Here is a 26,732-nt window from a genome sequence, read left to right on the forward strand (position 1 = left end):
CTAATATATTATATGGTATAATGTTATAATATATAACATTATCCTAATACTATTAGTACTATCCTAATACTATTATATATATACTAATACTATACACTAATACTATATATATATATTGGAAAAACAATTCACAGTATAAGTAAAGGATTGTATGCATTTATAACAAGACATACAATAATTCTTATAATCTTTTTGTAGACCATATTTTATTGAGTATATGTTAGAATATTACTAACAAGATTAACATATATTAGTATTACATATGGTCGGTTATACTGCCTGTTTTATATGCTTTCATGCATATGGCTGGTTATACCGCTTATTATTATTATTATTACTATTATTATATAATATTATTAGTAACTATTTATTACCTGGAATTTATGTCTTTGGTATCAGAGTCATATCCGATTATTTTGTTATATTATTTTTATATCACATATTATTGTTACAGGCCAGCCAACTGGCCAGCTAAAAGGTTGGTGTGATCATTACCTTTCAAATGTCGCCTCTCCTTCTCAAGATTACTCACCCTGGCATCCACCTCTCATAATTCTGAAAATGAAAATTTTTCTCCAACATATTCACAAGTGATTAGAAATGATACCTAAATATACATCTTGGTAAAGAAGAATTTAAAATTAACAAAGAATATCTCAAACAAGATTATATGAAAGAAGAAAATAGTCACAAAAGGTTAGTATTTTTCTTAGCTTTTCAAAAATAAAAAGAGATTAAATTCAAGAGAAATATTATAAGTATCTAGAAAGAATACATATATATATAACTATTATATTAATAAATACTAACTACTGGATAATGTCCTAAAGTAACGTTCGAACGTACATTATTTATGTTCGAATGTTAAAAAAATGCGAGAATTTTCCCGGTCGATTTCCTCAAATCTGTGATGATCTTCCACATTTGAACGTTTCAGTTTCATGTGTGAACATGAATTGAGATATATGAGAGGAAATCAATTGACATTCGAACGTTACATTATAATACGTTTGAACATGAGAAGAAAAATGCGGGAATTTTTCCACTCGATTTTGACACCTCTGTGATGATCTAAAACTTTCAGACGTTAAAATTTTTCTTTCAAACGTTAGTCGATGAAATTTACTAGGAATTTATAAATGTTCGAACGTCAAATTTCCGTACGTTCGAACATGAAAATAAAAGTGCGAAAAATTTCCAGCTTGATTTCAGGGTCTGTCATAGAAAGATACGTTTGAACGAGTGTATTTAACGTTCGAATGTTATCTGCAGAAAATTTAGCTTAATTTTTTTAACGTTCGAACTTCATTTGAAAATTGGGCAGAATATTTTAACATTCGAACGTACAACTTAAACGTTAGAATGTTACATCTAAAGATTTAGTTTTTGCATGAATACAAGCACGGGAGGAAGCAGACTCATTTCTACTGCTTCTCCCGTGCGCGCAAATAATTGAGGGAGAGAGACGGTGAGAGAGGGTCGTGAGTTAGAGAGAAAGAGGGTTAGACTGAGAGAGAGTTGAGTGAGAGAGGGTTAATATTTTGGAACTCCAGTTCCATTGATTTTGGTAAGGAAAAACTATTTTTCTATTGTATTTTTTTGAATTTTATGATATTTGTCTTTTGTTTTTTATATATACATGCTTCTAATATGGTAGCTAGGTTGACTTTCTACCAGCTATGTAGTAAACATTTGACTTGCTACTAGGCATCCTAACGTGCTAAACCTGATTCCACTCATCTCAAAACGTTCTAAGATTTTTAAGCCTCTAAAAAGGTCATTTAGGGTCACTGACTTGAGCCATTAAGGTTGCTACCCATTTCTACACTTGATAAGGCTCATGTTTAGGAATGTAATTTCTAGCAAGTATGCACTTGGGTTCTTGGTGATTTCTAAGACCCTCTAATTTGTGCATGGTTTGTGTATAATGATCTTTGTAGGGTTTAATGCCACTTTAGAGCCTCATGTTTACAACCAACCTTGTGGTGGGGTGGATTTTGCCCAATATATACAACTCCAATACATGTCTCAATAGTGTGACCATGGCAACAAATCAATAAAAATTTTGTATTGGATACAAAGAAACAAACTTTAATAATTGCTCTAAAAACTTTTTAGTGGCAATATCATGTTATACCATTTGATTGCATGTGCATTGCACCTTGAATAGAAAATGGGAGTAGGTATATGCATATTAGGATATATAGGACTTAGCAAATTGGACTGTTGTAGTGTATTCCAACACTGTGACCGCCGTTGCAAGGCAGCTAGCTGTCTAAGGTTCTATTTGAATGTTGAGCTGAGTTGAGATGAGATGAGTTGAGTTCTTTATAAATAGTAATGAATTATGATGGTGGAGTGAATTTTATGGGACCCACCTAAGATGAGTTTAGATGTGTTTAGATGTTAAGATGGGTTTAGATGGTTTTATGAGAAGTTGATAAAAGTTGTGGATCCCACGTGTAATGAGGTATTGATTTGAAAAAGATTGTGAGTCTCACGTACAAAGAGGTTTTGAATTTAGTGATGTTTAGTGATTTGGAAGTTATGTGTTTAGATGTTAGGATAGATCTAAAACAGAACTCAACAGAGATGAGCTGAGCTCATTCAAGGATCCAATTGAAGCCTAAGACCTATTGGAGGATTGGTTGTATGGAGAGATAAAGACCATAATTTTTAGCCCTAAAGAATAAGCATGGAGATGATTCAATTTGTCCTTAGAAACTGAGGCATGTGTTGGAATTATTAGGGGTAAAAAAAACCCTATGCCACGTCATAGTCACCATGCTTCTCCTGTTGGACCCCATTTCGACCCCAAATCAGCCATTTTTACCTCTGAAGCGTTAATTTTAGTCAACTCTTTCATTTTTTGTTAGTCCTTTTTTATGGTAATGTTTATCTTTAGTAATGATTCTTAGGCTAGATCTTAATCATAATTATCTTATTCTGTATTCTATTGTTTGGCCTTAATTACAAATTTACAATTTTTCGTTAGTTATTTAAGCCTGACTTGTGGGCTTTAGAGGCAAGATTGATTTTTTTTTAGTGAAACCTTAATCTTAGAGTTTATCTCAGGGTTTATCTCTATTTGCGATTTTCTTCTCAATCTCAATATCTAGCTTACGTTGTTTAACTAGCAGTGAGAGTATTCTTCTATCCTATTCCGGCACCAGATGGCATCAGAGCTTTGGCGTTTTCCTGGAATGAATTGTCATCAGTTTGCATGGCTGGTGGTAGAGGTTGTGGTTGACGTGGACAGGTTCCGAATGATGAAGTCCCTCCCCATGATTGTAACATACAAGACGCGATGATTGTAGATTTGAAGAGACAAATAGCACAATTATCCCTGCATCTAGAGGCACAAAACTTGGAGGACTTATGATCAAGAGTCTGAATGCAGTTTCAAAAACCCACATCACAATCGTGCTCTATTCTGAAAATTAATTGAGATGAATATTGCATAAAGATCGAACTCCAAACAGAAACTATCAAACACAATTCTGAATTCTCACAAAAGTGAAACGTTACTACTCAACCACCAGGGGCTATACCCACCAAGACTATCTCAACAATCTTTCACATAGAATTGAGGCAGAAGTCTCAGAACTCAAATGTGTGTGTGGAGCAAAACTGGTTGTGTCTTCCTCATTACTAGCCATGATTTGTCATAGGATTTTTCAAGCTTAAGATTAATCATTGCTGATTCTAACTACCTCAAAGCCTAAGGGACTAGCAGTTTTCACGCCAACTCTGTTTTTAAAGGTTGAGACTGAATCCCTAAAGTCTTGGGTAACTGTTTCAAGCCCTTTACTTAGGAAATCTCACTATGCCGTCTTTATCTATTTTTTTATATTCTTTTCAAATCTCTTCTCTTCTTTTTTTTTCTTTCTTTTCCTTTTCAATTTTTTTTCTTTCATTTTTTTTTCTTTTTGAAGCATGGCTCGGTACTCCTGCAGTTTACTTCTCCTGTGTTAAATCCATGAATAGTAAATAAGGAACACTACAAGCGTAAGCATGTGCAAAATATCCTTCAAAATTTGCCCTTCATTCTACAAAAATCTTATCAAGTCTCATCTCAATAAGTATAGCATCCCGGTGTTTCAAGCTACACATCAACAAAATATGATGCATAAAAAATCATGCTCTATGCTTAAACTTGAAAATAAATCTTCACAAAATGATTCCGCTCAACTACTCCACCAAGATGCTCAGATTTCACAAAATACTAGAAATATAGTGTGTGTCAATCACATGTGCATCAATGCACATCACATTAATGCAAATTTTTTCATTTTTCATTTTTAAATTTTGTGCACACACGTTACCCCCAACTAGTGAGAGACATGGTCCTCAATGAATCGAACGAAAGAAAACAAAGTGCACAAGAATAAGCAAGCAAAACAAAAAAAAACCAACATGAAATAAAAAATCAAAGCAAAACAACAAATAAAAATAAATAAAATGCAAGTAAAGAAAGCTGTAAAGGGTAAAAAGATCAAAACACTTCCCTGGAATCTTGCACAAGCAAGATCTCTTCGTGTGGATCAAAGACCTTCAAAAACGGCTTTAGACGTTGTCCATTGACAGTGATATCCATTCTTCGGATTGACAATGTCTACCGCTCCATGAGGATGAACCTTCTTTACAATGTAAGGCCCCTTCCATCGAGATTTTGGCTTCCAGGGAAAAAGATGCAGCCTTGAATTGTAGAGGAGCACTTTCTGATCAGGGACAAGATGTTTGGCATGGATCTTCTTGTCATGCAAGGCCTTCATTCGCTCCTTCGCCAAGCGGGAATTGTCGTAGGCCCCTCTCTTTATTTCTTCAAACTCTGAAATCACTTCAACAGCATGCACCTCTGACTCGTTGCAATCACTAGGCATCTTGCAAGTATTGAACACATTCATTTCCAATGTCATATTCCTGAATGTGAGTTTCAGCACTCCACTTCGACAATTTATCAGTGCATTGGAGGTAGCAAGGAATGAGCGCCTAAGGATGACAGGGGCCTGGTAAATAGTAGTGGTTGGCTACTACATATCAAGAACTACAAAATTTACTAGGTAGTAAAATTTGTCCACCTGGACCAGCACATTCTCAACAATACCCCTCGGCACCTTGATTGATCTGTCAGCTAACTGTAGCTTGATGGAGGCCTTTTTTAGCTCACCTAATCCCAACTGCTCATACACTGAGAACTGTAGCAAGTTCACACTACTCCCCAAATCAAATAGAGCTCTCCCAATACTGACTCATATGGTAAAATGTGGGGAGAGCTAGGATCTCCAAACTTCTGAGGAGTCTCGCTCAATATCAATGCGCTGACTTGGTCCGTTAGGAAAGCTTTCTTCTTTACATTCAGCTTCCTTTTCACTGTGCACAAGTCCTTTAGAAATTTTGCATATGCAAGAACTTGTTGTATGGCATCAAAGAGTGGAATATTAATCTTTACTTGCTTAAAATTCTCCTGAATCTCAGTGTGGTATTTGTTCTTTTGGCTAGCTACCAATCTCTGAGGATAGGGAACCACAGGTTGGTACCCCCTACTAGTTTCAGGAAATGAGGACTCTTTACTTCTTCATATATGATTGAGGCTGAGAACTCTGTGCAGCTACATGAGGCTGAAATCCTGTAGGTGCTACAAAAGAATAGCTCTGGGAACTCTAATATGGCTGATATTAGTGCTAAGGAGCAGCCTGATGAAATGGTTGCTGAGAAGGTGGCAGAGACCGACCAAGTTGATCATTCCTCCATGAGAAATTTAGGTGATTCCTCCACCTTGGATTATATGTATTCGAAAAAGGCTGATTTTGTGCTCTATTTACCCAGTTCGTTGATTGCATATGCTCAGAGCCACTCTCCTGAAATACTGGCATGATTGGGTAATCTTGTGTCTTGTGGTTTGAATCAGCACATAAAGAACATACCTTTACTGTTTTCACGGCCTTCACTTTTTCCATCTCCATGACCTCTAATCTTGTAGTCAATGCAGTTATTCGGGCTTGAACGTCAGTGTCCTCCTTAAGCTCATATCTGGCCCCACCAACAATAGCCCTTAGTGGTTGTGCTGTCAATGAAACTCGATCAGTGTGAGTATTCAATTATTCTGCGCTTTCAACTAGTTAAAAAATGGCAATGCTTCATCAGGTTCTTTACTAAAGAATTCTCCATTACACATATGTTCACAAAAATAATTCACCAACCTCCAGGATTCAAAACTATGATGTGGACAGATGTTCACCAAATCCTTAAACCTTTTCCAGCTGGCCTGGAAAGTCTCGTCAAATTTCTGATTGAACTGATTGATCTGCTCTTGTAAATACTAAGTTCTCTGAAAAGGAAATTTTTTTTGTAAGAACTCACGTTGCATATCAGACCAACTAGAGATAGAATTAGGCCTCAAAGAATTAAACCAAATCTTCGCTTTATCCTTTAAAGAGAAAGGAAATAAATGAAGTCTAATAAATTCATCAGTAGTGGCTCTATAAATAAAAGTAGTACAAGCCAACTCAAAATCTATCAAGTGCTGATAAGGACTCTCAGAATCCATTCCGTGGAATTGAGGTATTACTAACATCATGCCGTGCTTAATAGAGAAATTAGGTGCATCATCTGGTAAAATAATGCATGATGGTGTAGTGGTGCGAGTGGACTGCAAATAATCTCTAAGAGTGCGTGGTGCAGGTGCGGCCATAGTTTGTTCAATTTCAATGTCCTCGTCTGTAGAAAAAACATAAGAGCTATCTATATCTGGACTGTGTATACTACTCTCAGTGCTCGATGTAACTCTAACCAACCTATTTGAATTGTCCATCATCCATAACATGAAACATCAGTCCAAATAGCATAAGTAAAGCTCAAGTGACTGAGTAGTAGGTGACAAGCGAAACGTGTAATCAGAGATAAGATAGTGACAGAAACATTTTAGATAAAAAAATAAAAAATAACGAGTCTAAATTTACGTCAAGCAACTATTCTCCGGCAATGGCGCAAAAAACTTGACTCACTAAAAAATGAGTAGCACAAAGGCTATCCCAAGTGTAAGAGGATGTCATGTAATAATTAGGAATAAAGTCCTAGATCGTCTCCTCAGGGAAAGTTACTTAAAATCAAACTCGTTTAAAATGGTGAAAATATTCACAAAGAGAAAATAAAAATGATGGTATGTGTAATGGATAGAAAAGTGCAACAAGAATGAAAAGGGCACTAGCCATGGACTAGATTCATATTTTTGAATTTTTGAGTGTCGAAATGAAATGTAAGAAAAAACTAATAAATTGAAATTAACAATAAAAAAAAAATCAACTAAACTAAACAATCTTAATTAATCTAAAAATTAAACAATAAAATAGAAATTATTTAAGTCCTAATTAAGCTTTAATCGATCTAATATGCAATGGAACTGAGAGATTAATAAAACTAATATAAGAATTAAACTATTTTAAAAAGTAATTGACAAAATAAGAACTAAAAATTGAAAAGCCCCAAAATCAATATTCTAGGGTTCATTCTTGTATTCAAATCACAAATTCTCAAAATTAATCCATAACAAATGTAATCACTGTTAAATGAAAGCTTAAAGAAGCGAGAAAAATAAATAACACGAAGTAAAATAGCAGATAAAATTCCCAAAAGTCTAAGCCAAATATCTCAAAAATAAATCACAAACTTTAAACTAAATTTAAATAAATAGTAGAGAGCAAAAAGAGCAAGCCAAATAAATAGAGATGGAGGTGGTAGGCAATGGAGGAGGTGGCTAGAGCGGCAATTGGACCCTGGAAGAGTTTTTCAAATGTGCGGCCCTGCTCTAAAAAAGTACCCAATTTCGTGCTAATGATATGCTTAAATAGGGTAGGAAAGAAACCCTAATGTCTTTATATTCCCACATACAAAATCGTTTAAATTTTAGGACTCAACTTGGCAGCCATGTACGCACTTTAGGAGTTTGAATTTAGAAGTCCTTATTAGAGACACTTTGTAGCTCTTTAAGATAACTTTCCAACGCATCAAGAATCGTATAAAACCGATATTTGAGCAGAAAGTTATGATTAAAATATTAAAGTGTGTCCATCCTGTGTCCTAACGCATTTTGGACTCTGATCCGAATTACTCTCAAACTCTATCATTATCCTTATTTGAAGAGTCCTACACTCGTTGAAAGTTTTTAGGTTTTTTCAACGTCTTCCCCACTTGAAAGTTGTTTGAATTTGAAATTAGAAATAAAATAAAATAAGAATAATAGAATATCAAAAATATGTTGTGCATGTGAATGAACAATGTCCAATTAAATCACAAGTTATAAAATTAAGCATAAATCATGCTATTAACCAATTTAAATCACAACTCGGATTTATTCATCTTAACCATTTTTTCATCTAAAACCAATAATAATGTAATGAAATAAATAAAATATATTGGTTCTAAATATATAGAATATGAAATAATTCAGCTCGATCATGTCTAGAGGCACAAAACCTGGAGGACTTATGATCAAGAGTCTGAATGTAGTTTCGAAAACCTGTATCACAACCGTGCTCTATTCTGGGAGCATCGTGCTTAGGAAGAGTGTCATAGGGACCTCGATTTCAGAGTGGATCTGCCCGAGTTTTTTGGTACGTTACAGGTTGAAGGGTTCATTGATTGGTTGAATGAAGTGGAGCTGATTTTTTATTATAAGGAAGTCTTAGATCATATCAAAGTGAAACTAGTTGCCATCAAACTCAAGGGCAGAGCATCTACATGGTGCGAGCGGTTGAGGCAATCATAGGATAGGCAAGGCAAGGCCAAGATCAATGATTGGGATACGTTGAAGAAGAAAATGAAGGGCAACTTCCTTCCTTTTGGCTACACTCAAACTTTGTTTCAGCAACTCTACTCTTTAAGGCAGGGCTCGAGATCGGTTGATGATTACACAGAAGAGTTCTATCAATTGATATCCTAGAATGATCTATCTGAGACAGAAGAGTAGATGGTGGCGCGGTATTTGGAGGGCAGTCCCTGTAGGATGTCCTCAGCCTTAACGCACTGTGGACAGTTTTTGAAGCAAACTAGCGTGCACTCGTCATGGAGAAGTAGCATAATAGTAGGCCAGTGATCAAAAGCGATCAAAGCAGCCGAGCAGTTCGCCCTCAAGAACCTCGTCCCGCCCAATAACCACCACAGGGTCAAAGTTCTAACTCTAATCTTAGATGTTTCAGATGTGGTGAACAGGGGCACAGAGCAACTGATTGCAGGAAGCCTACTAATCAGAAAGGCAAAAATCTCCTAATTGTGGAAGACGTGGTAGAAGAAATTGGGGAGATTGGAGAGCCTATGTACGATGATGATGAGGATGAAGGCATGTTGTATGGTGATGGCCATGAGACCCTAGTTGTTCGCAAGAGTCTACTGACTCCCAAGGGTGATTCAGAGGACGATTGGTTGAGAACCAATATTTTCCACACGACCTGCACAGTTGCCAATAAAGTTTGCAGGATGATCATTGACAGTGGTAGTTGTGAGAACGTGGTGTCTAAAAAGGCTATCTAGAAATTATAGTTGAAGAGAGATTGTCACCCCAAGCTATATAAATTTTCATGGCTGAATAAAGGCAGTGAGGTAACAGTAGATAGGCGATGCCTAGTGTCCTTTTACCGCCGGTTCACCAAAAACTTCAGCACTTTGATTGCCCCTATCATGATTGCTGTTACAGGTTTAGGCAATCATGGGGAAGCGCAAGTGGCCAGCTCCCCGAATAGTAGAGGAGACCCCGAAGAGCCATGAGAGCTCATCGGAGCTATCCTTCCTAGATAGGATGGAAGCCGCCAACCGATCCATCACTAAGTTTTGCAACTCTTTAAGGAGCCTTGAGAGCACAAGTGGCTTATTGACTTGGATAGGACTTTTGATTTTAGTGGGTGTACGGAATAGCAAAAAGTCCAGTATGCCGGACACTTACTTCAAGGAGAAGCTAGAATATGGTGGGATACAAAGAGACAATTGTTAGTTCAGGAGTTGGGAGATGTGGCTACTCTCACTTGTGGGAGATTAAGAAAGAGTTCGATAGTCGTTTCTTTCCAAAGACGGCCAAGCAACAGAAAGTGTTGGAGTTTGTGAACTTAACGCAAGAGAATTTGACGATAGAGCAATACACAACTCAATTTATGGAATTGGGAATATTTGCCCCTCATCTGACTGGAACAAAGAAGATGCAAGCTAGGAAGTTTCAAGAAAGTTTGCAACCGAGGATTCAGAATCAGGTCTCATGTTTGCGGATAAAAAACTTCCAAGAGCTGGTGAATGTTGTGTTAATCACAGAGGCGGAATAGAGAAGTTTGATTTCAATTGTGGGTAATGTATTTGGATTCAAGGCCTTGCGCGCTCTACGTTTGGAGGATTTGCGAATCCCTTCTGCTTATTTTAAAACTTTCCAAGGTTCGCCTCATGGAATCCAAGTTGAGAGAGATAAATTAAACAAATATGGTCCCCCTCTATTGGGATGTACTATTAAACCTAAATTGGGATTATCCGCTAAGAATTAAGGTAGAGTAGTTTATGAATGTCTTCGCGGTGGGTTTGATTTTACCAAAGATGATGAGAACGTGAATTTCCAACCATTTATGCATTGGAGAGACCGTTTCCTATTTTGTGCCGAAGCATTTTATAAAGCGCAGGCTGAAACCGGTGAAATCAAAGGGCATTACTTGAATGCTACTGTAGGTACATGTGAAGAAATGATCAAAAGGGTTGTATTTGCCAGAGAATTGGGAGTTCCTATCGTAATGAATGACTACTTAACCGAACCGGAAGAGAGGAATGCCCTAATCACCGATAAATGATGCTAGAAAGAGGAAGGTTCCCTACATGATGGATAAAGGAAAGAGGAAAGTAGTCAGTAGTACAGTACCGGTTACACCCCACCTTGTCGAAAATGCGTACGAAGGGATAGAGATGAATGTCGATTTGCCACGGGAGCATGTTTTAGATGTGGTCAAACCAGCCATATGATTCGGGATTGTCCCCAAAATAAGCCTAGAGGAACAGCGACGCCCGGAGGCAAAGGAAAAACCCATGTGAAGTCCAAGGTTTATGCTATAACGCTAAGAGAGGTAGATTTGGAAACCGATGAGGCAACTGATGCCGGAGTGGTTACTGGTAATACTTCCAACCCTACTCTTATTAATAGCTTGTGTTGTTGAGAATTCTTGAGTAACCAACACATGGCATGTGCTCTATTTAACTTTGGAGCATCACAATCTTTTGTGTCTTACAAATGTGTGCAAAGATGTGAGTTGAATATGGAACCCTTGTCCAGAAGAGTCCTAGTAGCTATCCTAGACGAGAAGGTTGTTGGATGTACTCGTGTAGTTAAGAATGATCCATTGGAAGTCGCTGGTTTATCCTTAACTACCAACCGAATCATTTTCCATCTAATGGAGTTCGATTTAATTTTAGGAATGGATTACTTAACGAGGTACTATGCTAAGATAGATTGCCGAAGGAGGGAGGTAGTTTTTGACTTATCATCCAAGGATAGAATTTGTTACATGGGTGAAGTGCTTAGACTAATTCCATCAATGGTATTGGTAGGATGAGTTAAGAAGAGTATGCTGAAAGGAGCTGTCGTTTATCTCATAGTTATGGTTATTCCAACAGAAGAGCTTAAGGGAGTCAAGGGGATTTCGGTAATAGAAAATTTTCCTGAAGTGTTTGCTATTGATTTGCCTAGAGTAACCCCAGACCGAGAAATGAAGTTTGTGATTGAGCTAAAGCCAGCAACGGCTCCAGTACACAAGGCACCCAAGCGAATGCCCCAGCAGCCTATCCTTGCTAGATTGGCTGGAAGCTGCCGACCAATTCATCACTGAGGTTTTGCAGCTCTTTGAGGAGCTAAGGAGGATTCTAAACAAGGACAAAGCCAATTAGAGATGGCCTAGGAATATGAAATTCCTGGAAAAAGGGATCGTGGAGAGAGAAAGAAAATGACTTATGGTTTTTTGTGAAAACAGTATTTTGATGGTCCCGTGTTTGGGAGTCCTATAAAACAATTATCTATTTTGGGGTACTGTTATGAAAAATCAAACTTTTTGGATGTTTACATTCGGTACCATGATTATTATATTGCCAACGTCCTTATGTAGTTAAAAGAATTATTCGCTGCGAATTACTGCATACTGCATACTGCTACATTTATAGGTACATTGCATCTTATTTGTCATGTACGAGGGGTATGTAGCATTGAGTTACATGTCTCAACGCTTTAGTCACCGTCCAAGCCCAAGCCTGGGTTGAGGATGTCATAGGTGGCTAACTGCTAAGGTCGTGGGGTCTTGTGACCTCCAAGCCTGTTGATTGCACTGCGAGTCTTTGGACTTGACACTGGTGGCTAACTGCGAGGGTCATGGGGTCTTGTGACCTCCACGCCCATTGATTGCACCGCGAGTGTAACGCCCCAATGGAAGGCCCAAACCACATTGCCTATACTTTAAAAGGACTAGTCAATGATACAATTAGAGCCCCATTGGAACCTTATAAAGAGCAAGAACTTCTCATTCTCAAGCAATGTGGGATCCCATACACCACCTACTCTTATCCATATCATATGGGGTATCACAATCTACCCCCCTTAAATTTCCGACGTCCTCGTCGGGCCTATTCATTGTAGGTGGCACGACTCAAGTCCCACATTTCTGGTTGGGATAGGCTATGATACCTTTTGTAACGCTCCAATGGAAGGCCCAAACCACATGGCCTATACTCTAAAAGGACTAGTCAATGATATAATTAGAGCCCTATTGAAACCTTATAAAGAGCAAGAACTTCTCATTCCCAAGCAATGTGGGATCCCATACACTACCTACCCTTATCCATATCATATGGGGTATCACAGAGAGTCTTTGGACTCCACACTAGTGGCTAACTATAGGCAAATGCATGAACCGAATAGCCATCCGCCTTTATTGACTTGTCTTTTATTAAAATATCTAAGGGTAACACCTCTTCAAATGCTCGGCATTCCAAGGGTGCTGCAACTCCTTTCCTTGATTGTCCTTCAGGCAATAGGAACCCAATCTATTAGTGGCAATGACCACATACGATCCTTCCCATCACGGGCCGAGCTTCCCCTCATCTTGGGTTGTCACTCCTGTTTCCTTCAGTACCTAGTCGCCTACTTTAAAAGACCTAGGCTTGACCCGCTTATTGAAGTAACACTCGGCTTTCCTTTTGTTGAAGATGCTCTGGATCTTTGCCTCTTCCCTCTTTTTGTCTAGCTGGTCGAGGTGTTCCTCGAGTGCCTCATCGTTTTCAGCTTGGTTAAAATGGCTGGTCCAGTATGTGGGCAGGCCGACTTCTACAGAAGCGACTACTTCACTCCAAAAGGCTAGGGTGAATGGTATCTCCCCCGTTGGGGTCTTCATAGTTATCCTATAGGACCATAGGACTCCTAGGAACTCCTTTGCCCATTCTTGCATTTTGATGCCGAGCTTCGTTTTTAAGATCCCGAGGAGGGACTTGTTTGTTGACTACGCTTGTCCGTTGGCTTGTGGGTGTCTTGGCGACAAGTATTTTACCTGGATGCCCAACTCCTGGCACCATTCTTTGTAATGCTCCGAGTTGAATTGCTTCCCGTTGTCGGAGACTATACTATTGGGAATGCCAAATCTGCACATGATGTTCTTCCAAAGAAATCTAGTGATGGTCTTCGCTGTTATGGTTGCAAGGAGCTCTTCTTCCGCCCATTTAGTGAAGTAGTCTACTGTGACGACTATGTGTTTTACCCCGCCCTTCCCTGGCGGAAAGGGACCAATTAGATCAACTCCCTATTGGGCAAATGGCCATGGGGCAGTAATAGAGAGCAGTTTCTCAGGCGAACAATATGGAATAGGAGCGTAAACCTAGCGCTAAGTGCACTTTTTTGCAAATAGTTTGGCATCCCTTAAGGCGTTGGGCCAATAGTAGCCCGCCCTTAGGGCTTTCCTTGCCATAGCCTTTCCGCCGAATGGTTGTCGCAAATGCCCTCATGTATTTTTGCCAAAACATACTACGCTTCCTCGGGCGAGATGCACCTTAGCAAAGGGGTGGCAAAGCCTTTCTTGGACAGGATTCCCTCAGCTTTAACAAATCCCGTCACATTCCATCTAACCTTTCTTAATGCCTCCTTCTCATCTCGCATTTTACCAGTATCTAGGTATTCCAATATTTCCTTAGCCCACTCTGGCCCTAAGGGTGCAACTTGGTTTACTTGTGCTCCGATTACTGGGATCTCTGTCATTCTTCTTTCTACTTCCCAAGGCAGGTCCATGTCATCCCTTACAGAGGTGGCTTTAGCCTATCCGCTATTGCATTTTCTACCCTTGGCACTTGCTCAAGACTGAAATAAGTGAGTTGGTCGCAGATTTCAAGCACCTGATTTAGGTAATTTTTCAGTCTTTCCCCTTTCGTGGTGTAAACTCCAGTTACTTGGTTTACCATTATTTGAAAGTTGACTTTGGCTTCAATCTTGCTGGTGCATATAGTCTTCGCAATTGAAAGTCGTACTATTAGAGCACTAGCATCCGTCTCTTCAAAATGAATGGATCTTCAAAATTTGAAGAGGTTTGGGGTAAAAACGTTGGTATTGGATTCGGTAAACCATAAAGCTTTAACTTTTAGCTACAATATATCTACTTCTATCTTCATATTTGAAGAGTCACTGCTCACAATCTATCCTATTATTTTATTACAAAATCCTTCCTCCAACCGCCTTCCCCCTTTTCGCCCTTGATTCCTTTTCTTCTCCCAGACCCTTTCTCTTCTTCTCCCTTTCTTCCCACCCAACAGCCCATGAATCCGTTTTAACATTTTTCTTTTTTCTTTTAATCTCATTCCTTTCCTTCCCCATTTCTATCTCCCATCTCTTCTTGACTTGGAGTGTTGAACAAGTAGGTGAAACGCTATCTCCAGCCCAGTTCAAGGTCCATTTTCGTCGAACATGACCCAAGACATAGAGATGAAGGAGCTCCCATCTCCCTCTAATTCAACTTCTTCCTCTCCTTCGTCAACTCTCCACCATAAGATCATCCTTTACATTGCAATAAAAGTATATTATATGTATTTTGGGTCTAAATCTCTGTTCTTCTTGTTAAATTTCTAAATTGGTTAGTTGGGGTTTGATTGTGTTTTTCATACTCGAAATTTGGTGTTGAAGTTTGAATGTCTAATTTGGATTGGGCGAAATATGTATTTTATGGGTAATTCTTCAGCTCATCAGGAATTAACCGGGCTTGTGAATTAGATTGCAGACATAGATGAGAAAGTTATTAGGAGGGAAAAGCCAGCAGATTTGGTAATGGCTCTAGCTTAAGTGAAGGCATATGTAATTGTTAGCTCTCACTAGCTGTTGAACTTCTAGGAATTGGAGCTCAATGTTAATTGTGTAGTTACCCTGTGGTTGTATAATTTGAACTCCTTTCCCTGTAATTTCGTTTACATATATTAAAGTTTTCAGCCCTCATAAATTATCATGGGAACGTCATTTGCTCCCCATCTTTCTGTGATTTTGGGTACATTATTTGTGTTATATACTTGTATGATGGTAATTTTCATTAAACCTTCTTATTCTGATTTTCTTCTTATGCAAATGCCATTGTATCCAGGCTCAAAAGTACCGCTCAATTTGAGGTGGAGGCACTGTTGATAATTGCAGATACAGTATGCCTGGATTCCCCTTTAGTTACTCCCTTTTTGATAATTTAACTGATTTTAGCATAAACTAGATCCTTTTACTATCTCTCAGGTAATACCTTAACAACTGGTTTTCTTATTTTTTTGTGCCTTGATTGCCCATTAGTGACAGCTCTAGTAATTGATGAACATATCTCCTTTTAAGAGCCGAATGGGGACCAGGTTTTTTGATACCTACATACTTGAGTTGCAATGCAGTTGAACTTGCACTGAGCATGCTTTATAAATTACTTGATACCACACCTATTATATGAGATGGCTCTTTAAGATAAGTATGGGAAGAAGATATGTTTCGAGCCTATTCTCCCTATCTTGTTCATGCAGTTTGTGTAAATTGCCAAATTTTATTGGTTTTTCATCAACAATCTTCTTGATAAGTTTTAATCATAAATCCTACTTCTAACTGCCCATTGTTTGTCAAAAAAAATTAAAACTTTAAGGGGTTATAATCACCTTATAGAGTTTATCTAGTGGAAAATCTTCTCTAAGTCCATCGAGTAAAGACGTCCAAGTTACAAGAATGTATAATAATCCAGGCAATGGATTTTTCCTCGATCCCATGCAAGATTGACACTTCTTTTGAACATATTTTTTCATATCTAATCTACACACAACCTGCTGGGTTTTGAGCTGGCATATTCATCTTGTTCCTCACAACATATACATCCTTTGCCTTTTATGATTATGCAGGATATTCTGGCATATTCATCTCATTCCTTACAACATGTGCTCTTCCTGATGAGTGAATATTACATGATAAATACATTTTCAAAAATTGTATATGTGATTGTTGGGTAGAAGAAGAATTGAAAAAAATGTGTTTGTTGGATAATTAGGTTGAGAAAAAAAAATTAGTAGGAGAACAATAATTTAAGTATAAATTAAATTATTAATTAACATATGGTTAGTGTAGTTGTAAAAAATGAAAAATATTATTATTAAAAAAATAATATTATATTATTATTTTGATGAATCAAATTACTAATCCAATGTGAGGATATGGATAGAGAGGTTTTATATTTATGAAAAACATGTACTTTTCATCAAATTTTAAAGATAGCTTTGATGAAGCCAATGCTAATGTTCTTAGGGGCCTCATACTCACCTTCATTATTGGTGGGCTTGAAAGTAAGTGTGGTCATGTAGTAGTACTCCTGACCTGCCTCGCCAATTATGTAGATCCATATGCCTCCTCCCTTCTAGCAGGTGGATCTGTCAACAAGCACCACCTAGGGTCAGCTAGGATGCGCCATTTCAATATTTTCCAGAAAATCAATGAATTCAGAGACGAAGTCTGCTACGGCTTGCCCTTTTATTGCACTTATGGGCACATTGCCGCTATCAAACTCGTTGAGCTCCATCCACCATGTGACCAATCTTTTTGAACTTTCCAGCTTCTGTAGTATTCTGCCGAGTGGGTGCTCTGTCAGCACTTTTATTAAGTGGCCTGAAAATACGGTCGTAACCTCCTGGCGGCTATCACCAATGCAAATGCCAACATTTCCATCCGCGGGTACTTGATCTCGGCGCCTCTTAGTGCACGACTCGTATAATATACCGATGCCTATGTTGCTTCCTCTTCTTTGACAAAGACCATTGAGATGGCGTGGGGCGAAACCACCAGGTACACATATAAAATGTCCCTTGGATTGGGCTATTTTAGTAGAGTTGGTTAGATATTGCTTCATCTCCTGGAAGGCTCTATCGCATTCCTCATTCCATGGGTATGCTTTCCGCAAGATCCTAAAGAAATGAAGACACTTGTCCGTAGACCTCAATACGAATCTATTCAAGGCCGTTACTCTACCTGCCAGCCACTGGGCATCGTTAACGCTTTTTGGCGGCGCCATATTGAAAGATGGTGTTGATTTTTTCAGTGTTTGCCTCAATACCTCTCTCTGAGACAATAAAGTCCAAAAACTTTCCTGAGTTGACTCCGAAGGCACACGTAGTCAGTTCAACTTCATCTTGTATTTGCGCAACACTGCGAAGGATTCTTTAAGGTCTGTTAGGTGTTGAGCAGGTTCCTTACTCTTCACTAGTAAGTTGTCAATGTACACCTCCATGGACTTCCCAATTTGATGCTTGAACATCCGATTGACTAGCCTTTGATAGGTCACCCCAACGTTCTTCAAGCCAAAAGGCATCATTCAGTAACAATAAAGGCCTCTATCAGTGATGAATGTCGTTTTCTCCTCATCCACCTTATTCATCTGGATCTAATTGTACCCTAAATACACGTCCATGAAGCTCAAAACTTTGTGTCTTGCCGTGGCATCTACGATGATATCGATTCGTGGTAATGGGAAACTATTTTTGGGGCAGGCTTTGTTGAGGTCAGTGAAGTTTACACATATTCTCCACTTCCCATTAGCTTTCTTAACTAGTACTAAGTTGGAGAGTCATTCCGGGAAATACGTTTCCTTTATAAACCCCACTGCCAAAAGGCGATCTATCTACTCAGCCATGGCCATGCATTTCTCCGTACTGAACAACCTTTTTCTTTGGCATACCTCTTTGGCCTCTGAGTTGACGCACAACTTATGCTCTATGATGGCGTTGTCAATCCCTGGCATATCTTTGTGGCTCTAGGCAAACACATCTCAGTGTTCAATCAGTAACTATTTCAATGCCTCTCTATGTTCTGGCGGGAGCCACATCCCGACCCTTGTCATGGTGTTTGGGTGTTGCGGATGTAAGGTTACTATTTCTAGTGGTTCATTTGCTTCAGCCTGCATCAAGTTGCTCTCATCTCTCGATTCTATGTCCTGGTCGACTTCTACAAACGACGGGGGTGGCGGCCTTTTGTCTAGACCATCTGCGACACACACGCTAGGCTTTAGTTCCTAAACATAACATTCTCGCGCAAGGATTTGTTCTCCACGAGCCTCATCGATGAATGTTTCCGTTGAGAATTTCATTTTCAAGTTGTAGGTAGAGGTGACTATCCTTAAGTCGTTCAAGGTTGGTCTGCCTAATATTGCGTTGTAAGACGACAGAGTTTTGACCACCAGAAAATCTGTCGTTGTGGTAACTATGTGGGCACCCTGGCCAACTGTGACTGGCAGCGCGATGGCACCCATGGGTTGGACAGCTTCTCCGAAGAACCCCTTCAAGGGAGATGGCGAAGGGCGTAGCCTATTAGGGCTGATGCCCATTTTGATGAAAGCATTCCAGAATAAGATGTCGGTTGAGCTCCTGTTGTCTACTAGGACCCGCCTAGTCGTGTAGTTGGCTATCAGGAGGGTGATGACCAAGGCGTCGTCGTGGGGGTACAAGACTCCTTGACAGTCTTCATCTCTGAACGAAATGGTAGGGGTGGTATTTAGTCTGGGGTGTTTGGGAGGCTTATCTGCCATATACATCTCATGATACCTTGCTCTGCGAACATGAGCCTTCCAGCTGGATGTTGTCGCACCTTCGCCGTCGAACCCTTCAACTATCGTGTGGATTTTCCCAAAAGGAGCTTGGTCTTGATCATGTGGTTGTCGAGGGTCGTTGTGTCTCTATTTTGTTTCCTGTTTTTGTCGTTTGGGACTTTTGCTTCGTCTGAGTTCACAATCGTGACCCTCTTCTCTCCTGGGCTTGAGATACTCGACCAACATTCGTTCAAGCTCCCCGCTTCCTGCCAGGCTAGCAACCCTCTTTTTCAATGTTTCACAATCTTTTATCCAATGAGTGTCGACTGGTAGTACTTGCAATAACGTTGTCCTCTCGCCAATGAGAGTGCTTCCTTCCATGCCACCTGGTCGTTTTCTTACACACTTAGATTATTGTGGATGAGGCGATGTCCCTACTCTCGTTGATTGGAATATCTTTCACGCCTCCCATCTTGATGACCCTGCCCTGTCTTCTTGTCCTTAGCACCGTTTGAGTTCCTAGCCTCCGACTTCGCTTCCTATTTTCTGGGCTCCAAAAGGGCCTGTAAGGTATCCTCAACGTTAACAAAGTCATCTACCCTATCCATGAACTCCCACAAGGTGGATGGGGTCCTCCTAGCCAACTCAACCATGAACGGGCTCCAAGGCCATACCCCTAGGAGGGCGGCTAGTGTGATCTTTTCATCTTGATCATCTGTGGTCAACTTCTCCTTGTTGAAGTGAGTTAGATATGCTTTCAGGCTCTCCCTTTCTCTTTGTTTAATGGTGAGCAGATAGGCGGCTGGCCTTCACAGCCTCCTGCTCGCCATGAATTGCATTAGAATTATCTGGCTAACTCCTCAAAACTGCTAATGGATCCAGGACACAAAGTCCTGAACCAACCCCTTGATATTCCCTTTAACATTAACAGGAAAGCTCGGTAAGCCACTTCCCCAAGAAAGCCATGGAGAGTCATGTGCGCTTTGAAGTTCTCTAGATGATCTATCGAGTCCCACGATTCGCCATACATGTCGATCTGAGGAACCTTAAACTTGGGTGGGAGAGGTACTGCCATTACTTCCTCAATATATGGGAGGTCGATCCGGTTAAGCAGTTGTTCCATAGAAGAAGACCCTCCCATCCTTCTTGCCATCTCTTCATACTTGTCAACGAGGCTACGCAATTCGTCATGTAACCTCTTCTCTTCACTGTTTATGCGTCATGCACTGTGTGCATCTCCTTCCACTTGCCCATTCTGGACAAATGGTGTAGCAGCGTTCTGCCGCTTCAACTCTTCATTCTCCTTCTATAACCGCTCCACTCCCGTCACAGCCTCTCTCAACTTCTGTTCGGCTTCTGCCAGCCTTGCTTCTATCTCTACCGCATTCATCTCTTGATCACGGGTTGCTTGAAATCGCGCAGTAGTTGGCATATGAAAATAACGTTGAAGTCTGTTAAGATCCCACAAACGGCGTCACTGTAGATGACATGTTTCACACCACCAACTGCTCGGAGGACCTGCAACAAATGAGAGGGTGGCATTGGTCATTTAGGGGAGCTCTGATGCCTAAGTTAGAGAAGTATGATCTCAATATGAGTATATCAGCCAAAGTTAGAGCTTAGTTATCTTTACGTATTATTTATAGAAGTGTTTAGGACATAGATAGGCACTAATTATCCCGTAATAAGTGAACGAGATAACCATCTATATATATCAGTGTTATCATATCACACAGTTAAGCCCTTGGGTCACATGGGCTCTTGGAATGTGCGTCTCTCCAATCTTGGGCCCATAGGCTGAACCTATCCACTACTTGTGGGCTTATAACCAAGGAACCTAAATATCCATTCCATTATATTTAATATGATGTTTATTATCATATTTTATTAAATATGAAAGCCACAATTTGAATTTTTGCCTTAAGCCTGTATATATTGAACCACCCTAGCTTAGACCTTGAACAAAAAATAAAATAAATTAGTCAATTAACTGCAACATTCTGGACGTGCATGCCCGAGCATACATCAACTTATAATTAATAGCTCTAGTTGACTTTTATGTAGATTAAATTTTAATATAGTTTTGGACAAATACAAATTAACTTATCTCTCCCGGCCTGTTTAATTATATGGCTTAATTTTATTATTTATTAATAAACATTTTGAAAATCGGCAACATTTATATATGGATCGAGGGGCTGTTCCTACGACTATGTATTCAAAATAATTCTAGATAAACTCATGAATAAACCTTCATAATATTTGACTTTTTATGCCATCCAAACTACGCGTTTTAAGAAACTTTTCTCAGATTTGTTCAAAGTCAAAATCCAAAAGTCAATCAGCAGATTCAACCTTCGTGATCAAGAGCTGACTTGATCATAGCCAAAATTAATTATAAAGTAGCTGTCCCTACTCAATTAGATCTCTTTTTATAATTAATATAGTAAGAAAAGATCAGAGAAAAATCGAGTAAGGAAGGAAAATTGTATTGCACTCTATCCCATAGGTGACATTGCTCATCAACATGTAAGTTTTTCTTTAAAAAAATAATCAAACATTTAGAGGATGAAAAGTCATAATTCATGAGAGTGCGATATATAACATTACTCTTAATCAAATTTGTTTGGAATGACTCGTTATGTTTAATTAGGGAGTAGTGCTACATCTCCCGAGATATATAGCCCGAAAATCCACCGAACAGGCAAAAAGTATTCTTTTATTTTTTACTTTTTTTTTTATTTTATGTATTTTTTAAACCATCATAAATATTTTAAAAAAATAAAAAAATTCACAACATCATTAAAAAAATACTTTCTTAATCACTAAAAAAAAAAGGCATTCGGGACCCAAATTCGGGTCCCAAAGCATTTCTCTTAATTAGGTTCATTTTCTATATATAAATTTGTTAGTAATGCTAGATACAAACTGAGGGTCGTGCAAAAATTTTAAATGAATGCAAGTATATCTCATTTTATTGTTTCAACGTTAGTTTTTCATTATCTAGTTAGGGCATTCAATTCGTTTTTATGATATCCTTTACATTCGGTTAATCATTAATTGTTCTTGAACGACCAATAATTAAATTAACATCTGGTAGAGATAAAATCAAATTAAAGATCATTTGATTTTGAAATTTATTATAACAAAAAGATTTGATCTAATATATATATCTAAATATATATATATATATATATATATCTAAATCAAATCCTAACGAAATCATCAAATCTTTGATTTGTTGTTCTCTCTAACCATCAACACTTTAAAGAAAAAAATACAACAATAATCTAAATAAATTATATAACTATTTATTTATTTATTTACAAATGATATAATTAATCATTTATCTCGAGTTTTTCAGGAATATTTACCCTTATATATTATAATTCATAATTGGTCATGATCGATGCACATGCAATTTAGATCCCGTTTAGATACAGAAACACTTTCAATCCATTTCATCTCATATCGTCACTATAATTTTTTAAATTTTCATACAAAATATAATAAATAATTCAATTTTTTTCAAATATCAAAAAATTAATAATATTCTAAAATAATATTCTAAAAATATTTTATTTAACTTATCTAAAATCATTTTATCTCATGTCAATATTTAAACTAGCTTAAAATAAACTTAAAAAAGGAATGTATTTTGCTGGTAAGTTGGTAACCACACCACCTTATTAACAAGCAATAGAATTAATAACTAAAATTTTGAATATAAAGAAAAAATAAATAATTAAACCAGAAAACAAAAATAAAAAAACACCGAACAACTTGTCCGCCAACTGCGCCGTCGATTTCCTACCGAAAACGACGGCAAGCTAACAAATGGTAGCGTCTAAATTCTTCTTTCCGCTAAACCCTAAGATTTTAACACCCCATAATGTGTGTGTGTGTGTGTGTATATATATATATATATATATATATATATATATATATATATATATATATATTGCATGTCAACGGTCAGGATTGCTGGCGATCATATATAGCCTTGTTTATATATATATGTCAGCCTCGATCTCAAACTTTCTCTTAATTCCCAGAAACAAACGTACAGTTCCATATATAATATTAGAGCAGAAAGTAAGTTTTTCCTGATTTTGGGTCCATGAATTTTAAACTATGAGACCTGCAAAGTTCAATGGCGATGATCTTCATGAGAATTCGAGGAGGGAAATCAATGGCGTTCGTCCTTCTCAGTTGAAGATCCAGAAGGGCTCCCGTTTCATTCACAAGTCATCGTCTTCAACGTCCATCTCTTCGGTTCCATGCGTTAATGTTCCGGCCAGGCGGCAGCAGCAGCAGCAGCAGCAGAAGCAACCCCGGCCGCCGGTGATTATATACACCCAGTCTCCAAAGATCATCCGCACCGATGCAAAGGATTTCAGGGCTCTCGTTCAGAAGCTCACCGGCATGTCGTCGCCGTCAAGTAGCAATAATAATCATGAAACAGATACTGCACCGATACCGCCTGTTCGTCAACCCCATAAGAGCAGCGGTGAGAGTGCTTTTTCTGTGGAAGGAAATCGTAATCGTAATGTTAACCCTTGGAGTAATGATGATAATGATTCATCATCGGTTCTAACTGATGAGAATTCCAGTGGTGGCTGTGGTGTTGATTTCAAGGCAAGTTCGTTCTCCATTTCTTCAGCAAATGAAAGCCAATCTCATCCACATTTTGCTGATATCCCTTCGTTTACCCCGAATGACACCTATTTCTCCGGCTGGACTGGGCCGGTTTATCAATATCCTGATTTTGCAAACATATCTCCGGCTGTTTTCAAGTTTATGTAGGGATTTGCAGAATATTGAGATTGTTTAGTGTTGGTTGGTGGGGTAAAGGGTTTTGAGGGGATTAGTCAGTTTGTTCATAAGTTTAACTTTTAGGTGTGGATTTCTTTCGTTTCCTTTTGATCAGTTAAAGAGTAAAAACAGTTGAATGTGAATTTCTGGAATTAATAATTAGTAGAATCTTTTGCCATCTAAGGGAAGATTGATCTGTGTCTCTTCTCTTCTGATTTGTATGGCAATGGTTTCCTATAAATAACAGCAGTGCTTTTGAAGATGCAGCATGATTTCAACATCCCTATTCTCTTTCTAGCTAGAAATAGAAGCATAATGTTTGGACACTCATGAATTAAGATGATATCATAAGCATATAATGGGAAACAACTTGATACTGGACCATAATTCTGACCCAAAAGCTATGCACTTTCTCCTGCACATTCTGATCTGTAGTGTCATCCAGAGCCTCTTCTCTCCTGCTCCATCTCTAGATCTAGAGCTTGCCTTACCTCTGCATTTTTAAGACCACTTCTTTTGGTATGCTCCATACTAGGGTTACTTCTCTCATCTGCATTTCATCCCTCTGGTAGACTCTCTCCACTTTCAAACATCCCTTTCATCTGGTAAATACCTACACCTCACCTTGCACTTCATCTTCTTCAGATGGACAACACCCTCATGACAGCTTAAACTTTAAAGGCAATTAGTTTAATATAGTATTAAAGTAGAATTCATGGGTACTTCACTCCATTAATTAAAGTTAGTATTCTTTCCAATGCGTGGAGGTTTGCAACAGGCTTCTCGATCGAAACATGATAGGCACACGTTCATGATCTGAACATTCACTAATCCAGAACATAGGTCGAAAGCCCTCAGTCAAAGTCCTTGGAATATCAGAGGAGGCTTTCCACTATTCATCAAAGAATGGCCTCCCGATCTACCTATACACCAGATCAACTTCTCCCATGCCCCTCTTTGGCTTCATTTCGTTGACTCCCACCAGACGGCCGTTTATCTTATTCCACTACAGAATCATTGATATGAACCCGCAGGAATGAAATCCCTCGAACACACAATCAATTTGAAAACTCTCCAAGAAAGTCAAAATCAAGCCAATAGATGGAGAACCTAGACCCGATGAGAACTCGTTTCAAGAACCTAGATTATATTAAAATCTAGACCTGTTGAAAAACCCATCTCAAGAACCCAGATTACAAAGGAGGAACGCCATAAAGGTTATGATTTACCTTTGATAAGTCCAAAAGTTCAATTAAGAACAAAAGGAGATAAACTCAACTCACAATGAATAAATTCATCAAATTTCATAAACTGATTAAAATGTGGCTACAAGAGTATTTAAACCAAAACCTAATTAAAACCCTAGCCAAAATAATACCCCATCTTCCAAAAATACCCCTAAGTGAACAGTGCTGCGGCTACAGTAACCCTAACCGAAGTTCAATAAAATAATAAATTTTCCAACATACCCTTGCATAGGCCCCCTTTTCATATAATAAACTCAATTATTCTAAATTAATAAAATAACTTCTTTAAATAATTTAAATAAGTTGAAAGCCTTCAAATGCCCGAAACATTTAAGTCATGTTGTTGCCCTTTCCATAACTTATCAAATAAATCAAAGCTGAATCTTCATCATTTAAGAACGCGAACTTGTATTTGGCCCATCTGGAACTTGCAACATATCTTTAAGACTAGACCCACCATGGTTCCCATCATTCCCCCTCTCGTCAAAAGGATTCGACCTCGAATCTCCACTTGGATCAAAGGGAAAAATGTTAGTAACATTATCATTAATTTCATATGCATTATCATTAATTTGTTCAAGAATTTGAAAAAATCCATCCAAGCTACTCCTATTGTCAACGGATAAAGGCAATAAATCTAAAAGAGTAAATGGATTAAATCTATAAACAATTTCAAAATGAGAATATAAAGTGGTAGTATGCATGGTCCTGTTATATGAAAACTCTATAAATCCATCCATAACTACAAAAATAGAATCTCTACTCCTTTCTTTCCTAGGCAGCCCAAAAAAAAAGTCCATAAATATGTCTACACATGACTCACTAGAAATAGGTAAGGGCATATACAACCCATGTGGCAAAAGTATAAATTTGACCTTTCTGCATGTAATGCACCTGCCACAAATACAATTGGCATCTCTCTTCATCTTAGACCAACATAAATGTTCATGCAAAATGTTTAATGTTTTCTTGACACCAGAATGACTATTCCAAATATATGCAAACTCAATGAAGGGCAAATGATAGTCATGCAAACGTTTATGCAACAAATCAATACATGGCAAATGATACTCCCACAAACGTTCTTGAAACACACCTAAAGCTTTTTTTACATCACAATGACCACTCCAATTATATGAAAACTCAATGAATGGCAAGCAATACTCCCACAAACGTTCATGCAGCATGTTAATGAATGACAAATGATACTTCCACAAACATTCATGTGATACGGCAATGAATGGCAAGCAATAGTCCCACAAACGTTCATATAACATGTTAATGAATGATAAATGATACTTCCACAAACGTTCATGTAACACTTCAATGAAAGGCAAATGATACTCCCACAAACATTCATGGAACACATTAATGAATGAAAATGATACTTCCACAAACGTCCATGCAACACGTCATTAAATGGCAAATCATATTCCCAAAAACATTCATGCAACACAACAAAAGTCTTCCTTACTCCAAGGTTACCCAACAAACCACCATGTTCATCACACACAAGCAACTTACGCATAAAACTAGTAGGCACACAAAATCTATTCTTTCTAAACAAATACCAATCTAGTTTATAGAACTTACCAAATGATGCTTTCTC

At 38.3% G+C, this 26,732-nt stretch overlaps 1 protein-coding gene and 1 pseudogene across 1 annotated transcript; both read left to right on the forward strand.

The window, feature by feature from the left end:
• The first annotated feature begins 9,956 nt into the window (after positions 1-9,956).
• On the forward strand, positions 9,957-10,817 carry LOC118344676 (annotated as a pseudogene).
• Positions 10,818-23,107: 12,290 nt separating this feature from the next.
• LOC109020070 (VQ motif-containing protein 8, chloroplastic-like) lies at positions 23,108-24,132 on the forward strand. The gene has a single exon (XM_019002479.2). It carries the CDS (start codon positions 23,196-23,198, stop codon positions 23,865-23,867), a length of 672 nt encoding a protein of 223 aa, XP_018858024.1. The 5' UTR covers positions 23,108-23,195; the 3' UTR covers positions 23,868-24,132.
• The last annotated feature ends 2,600 nt before the right edge of the window (positions 24,133-26,732 follow it).

The sequence above is a fragment of the Juglans regia genome, chromosome 15 (genome assembly GCF_001411555.2).
Source record: "Juglans regia cultivar Chandler chromosome 15, Walnut 2.0, whole genome shotgun sequence".
NCBI classification, from domain to species: Eukaryota; Viridiplantae; Streptophyta; class Magnoliopsida; order Fagales; family Juglandaceae; genus Juglans; species Juglans regia.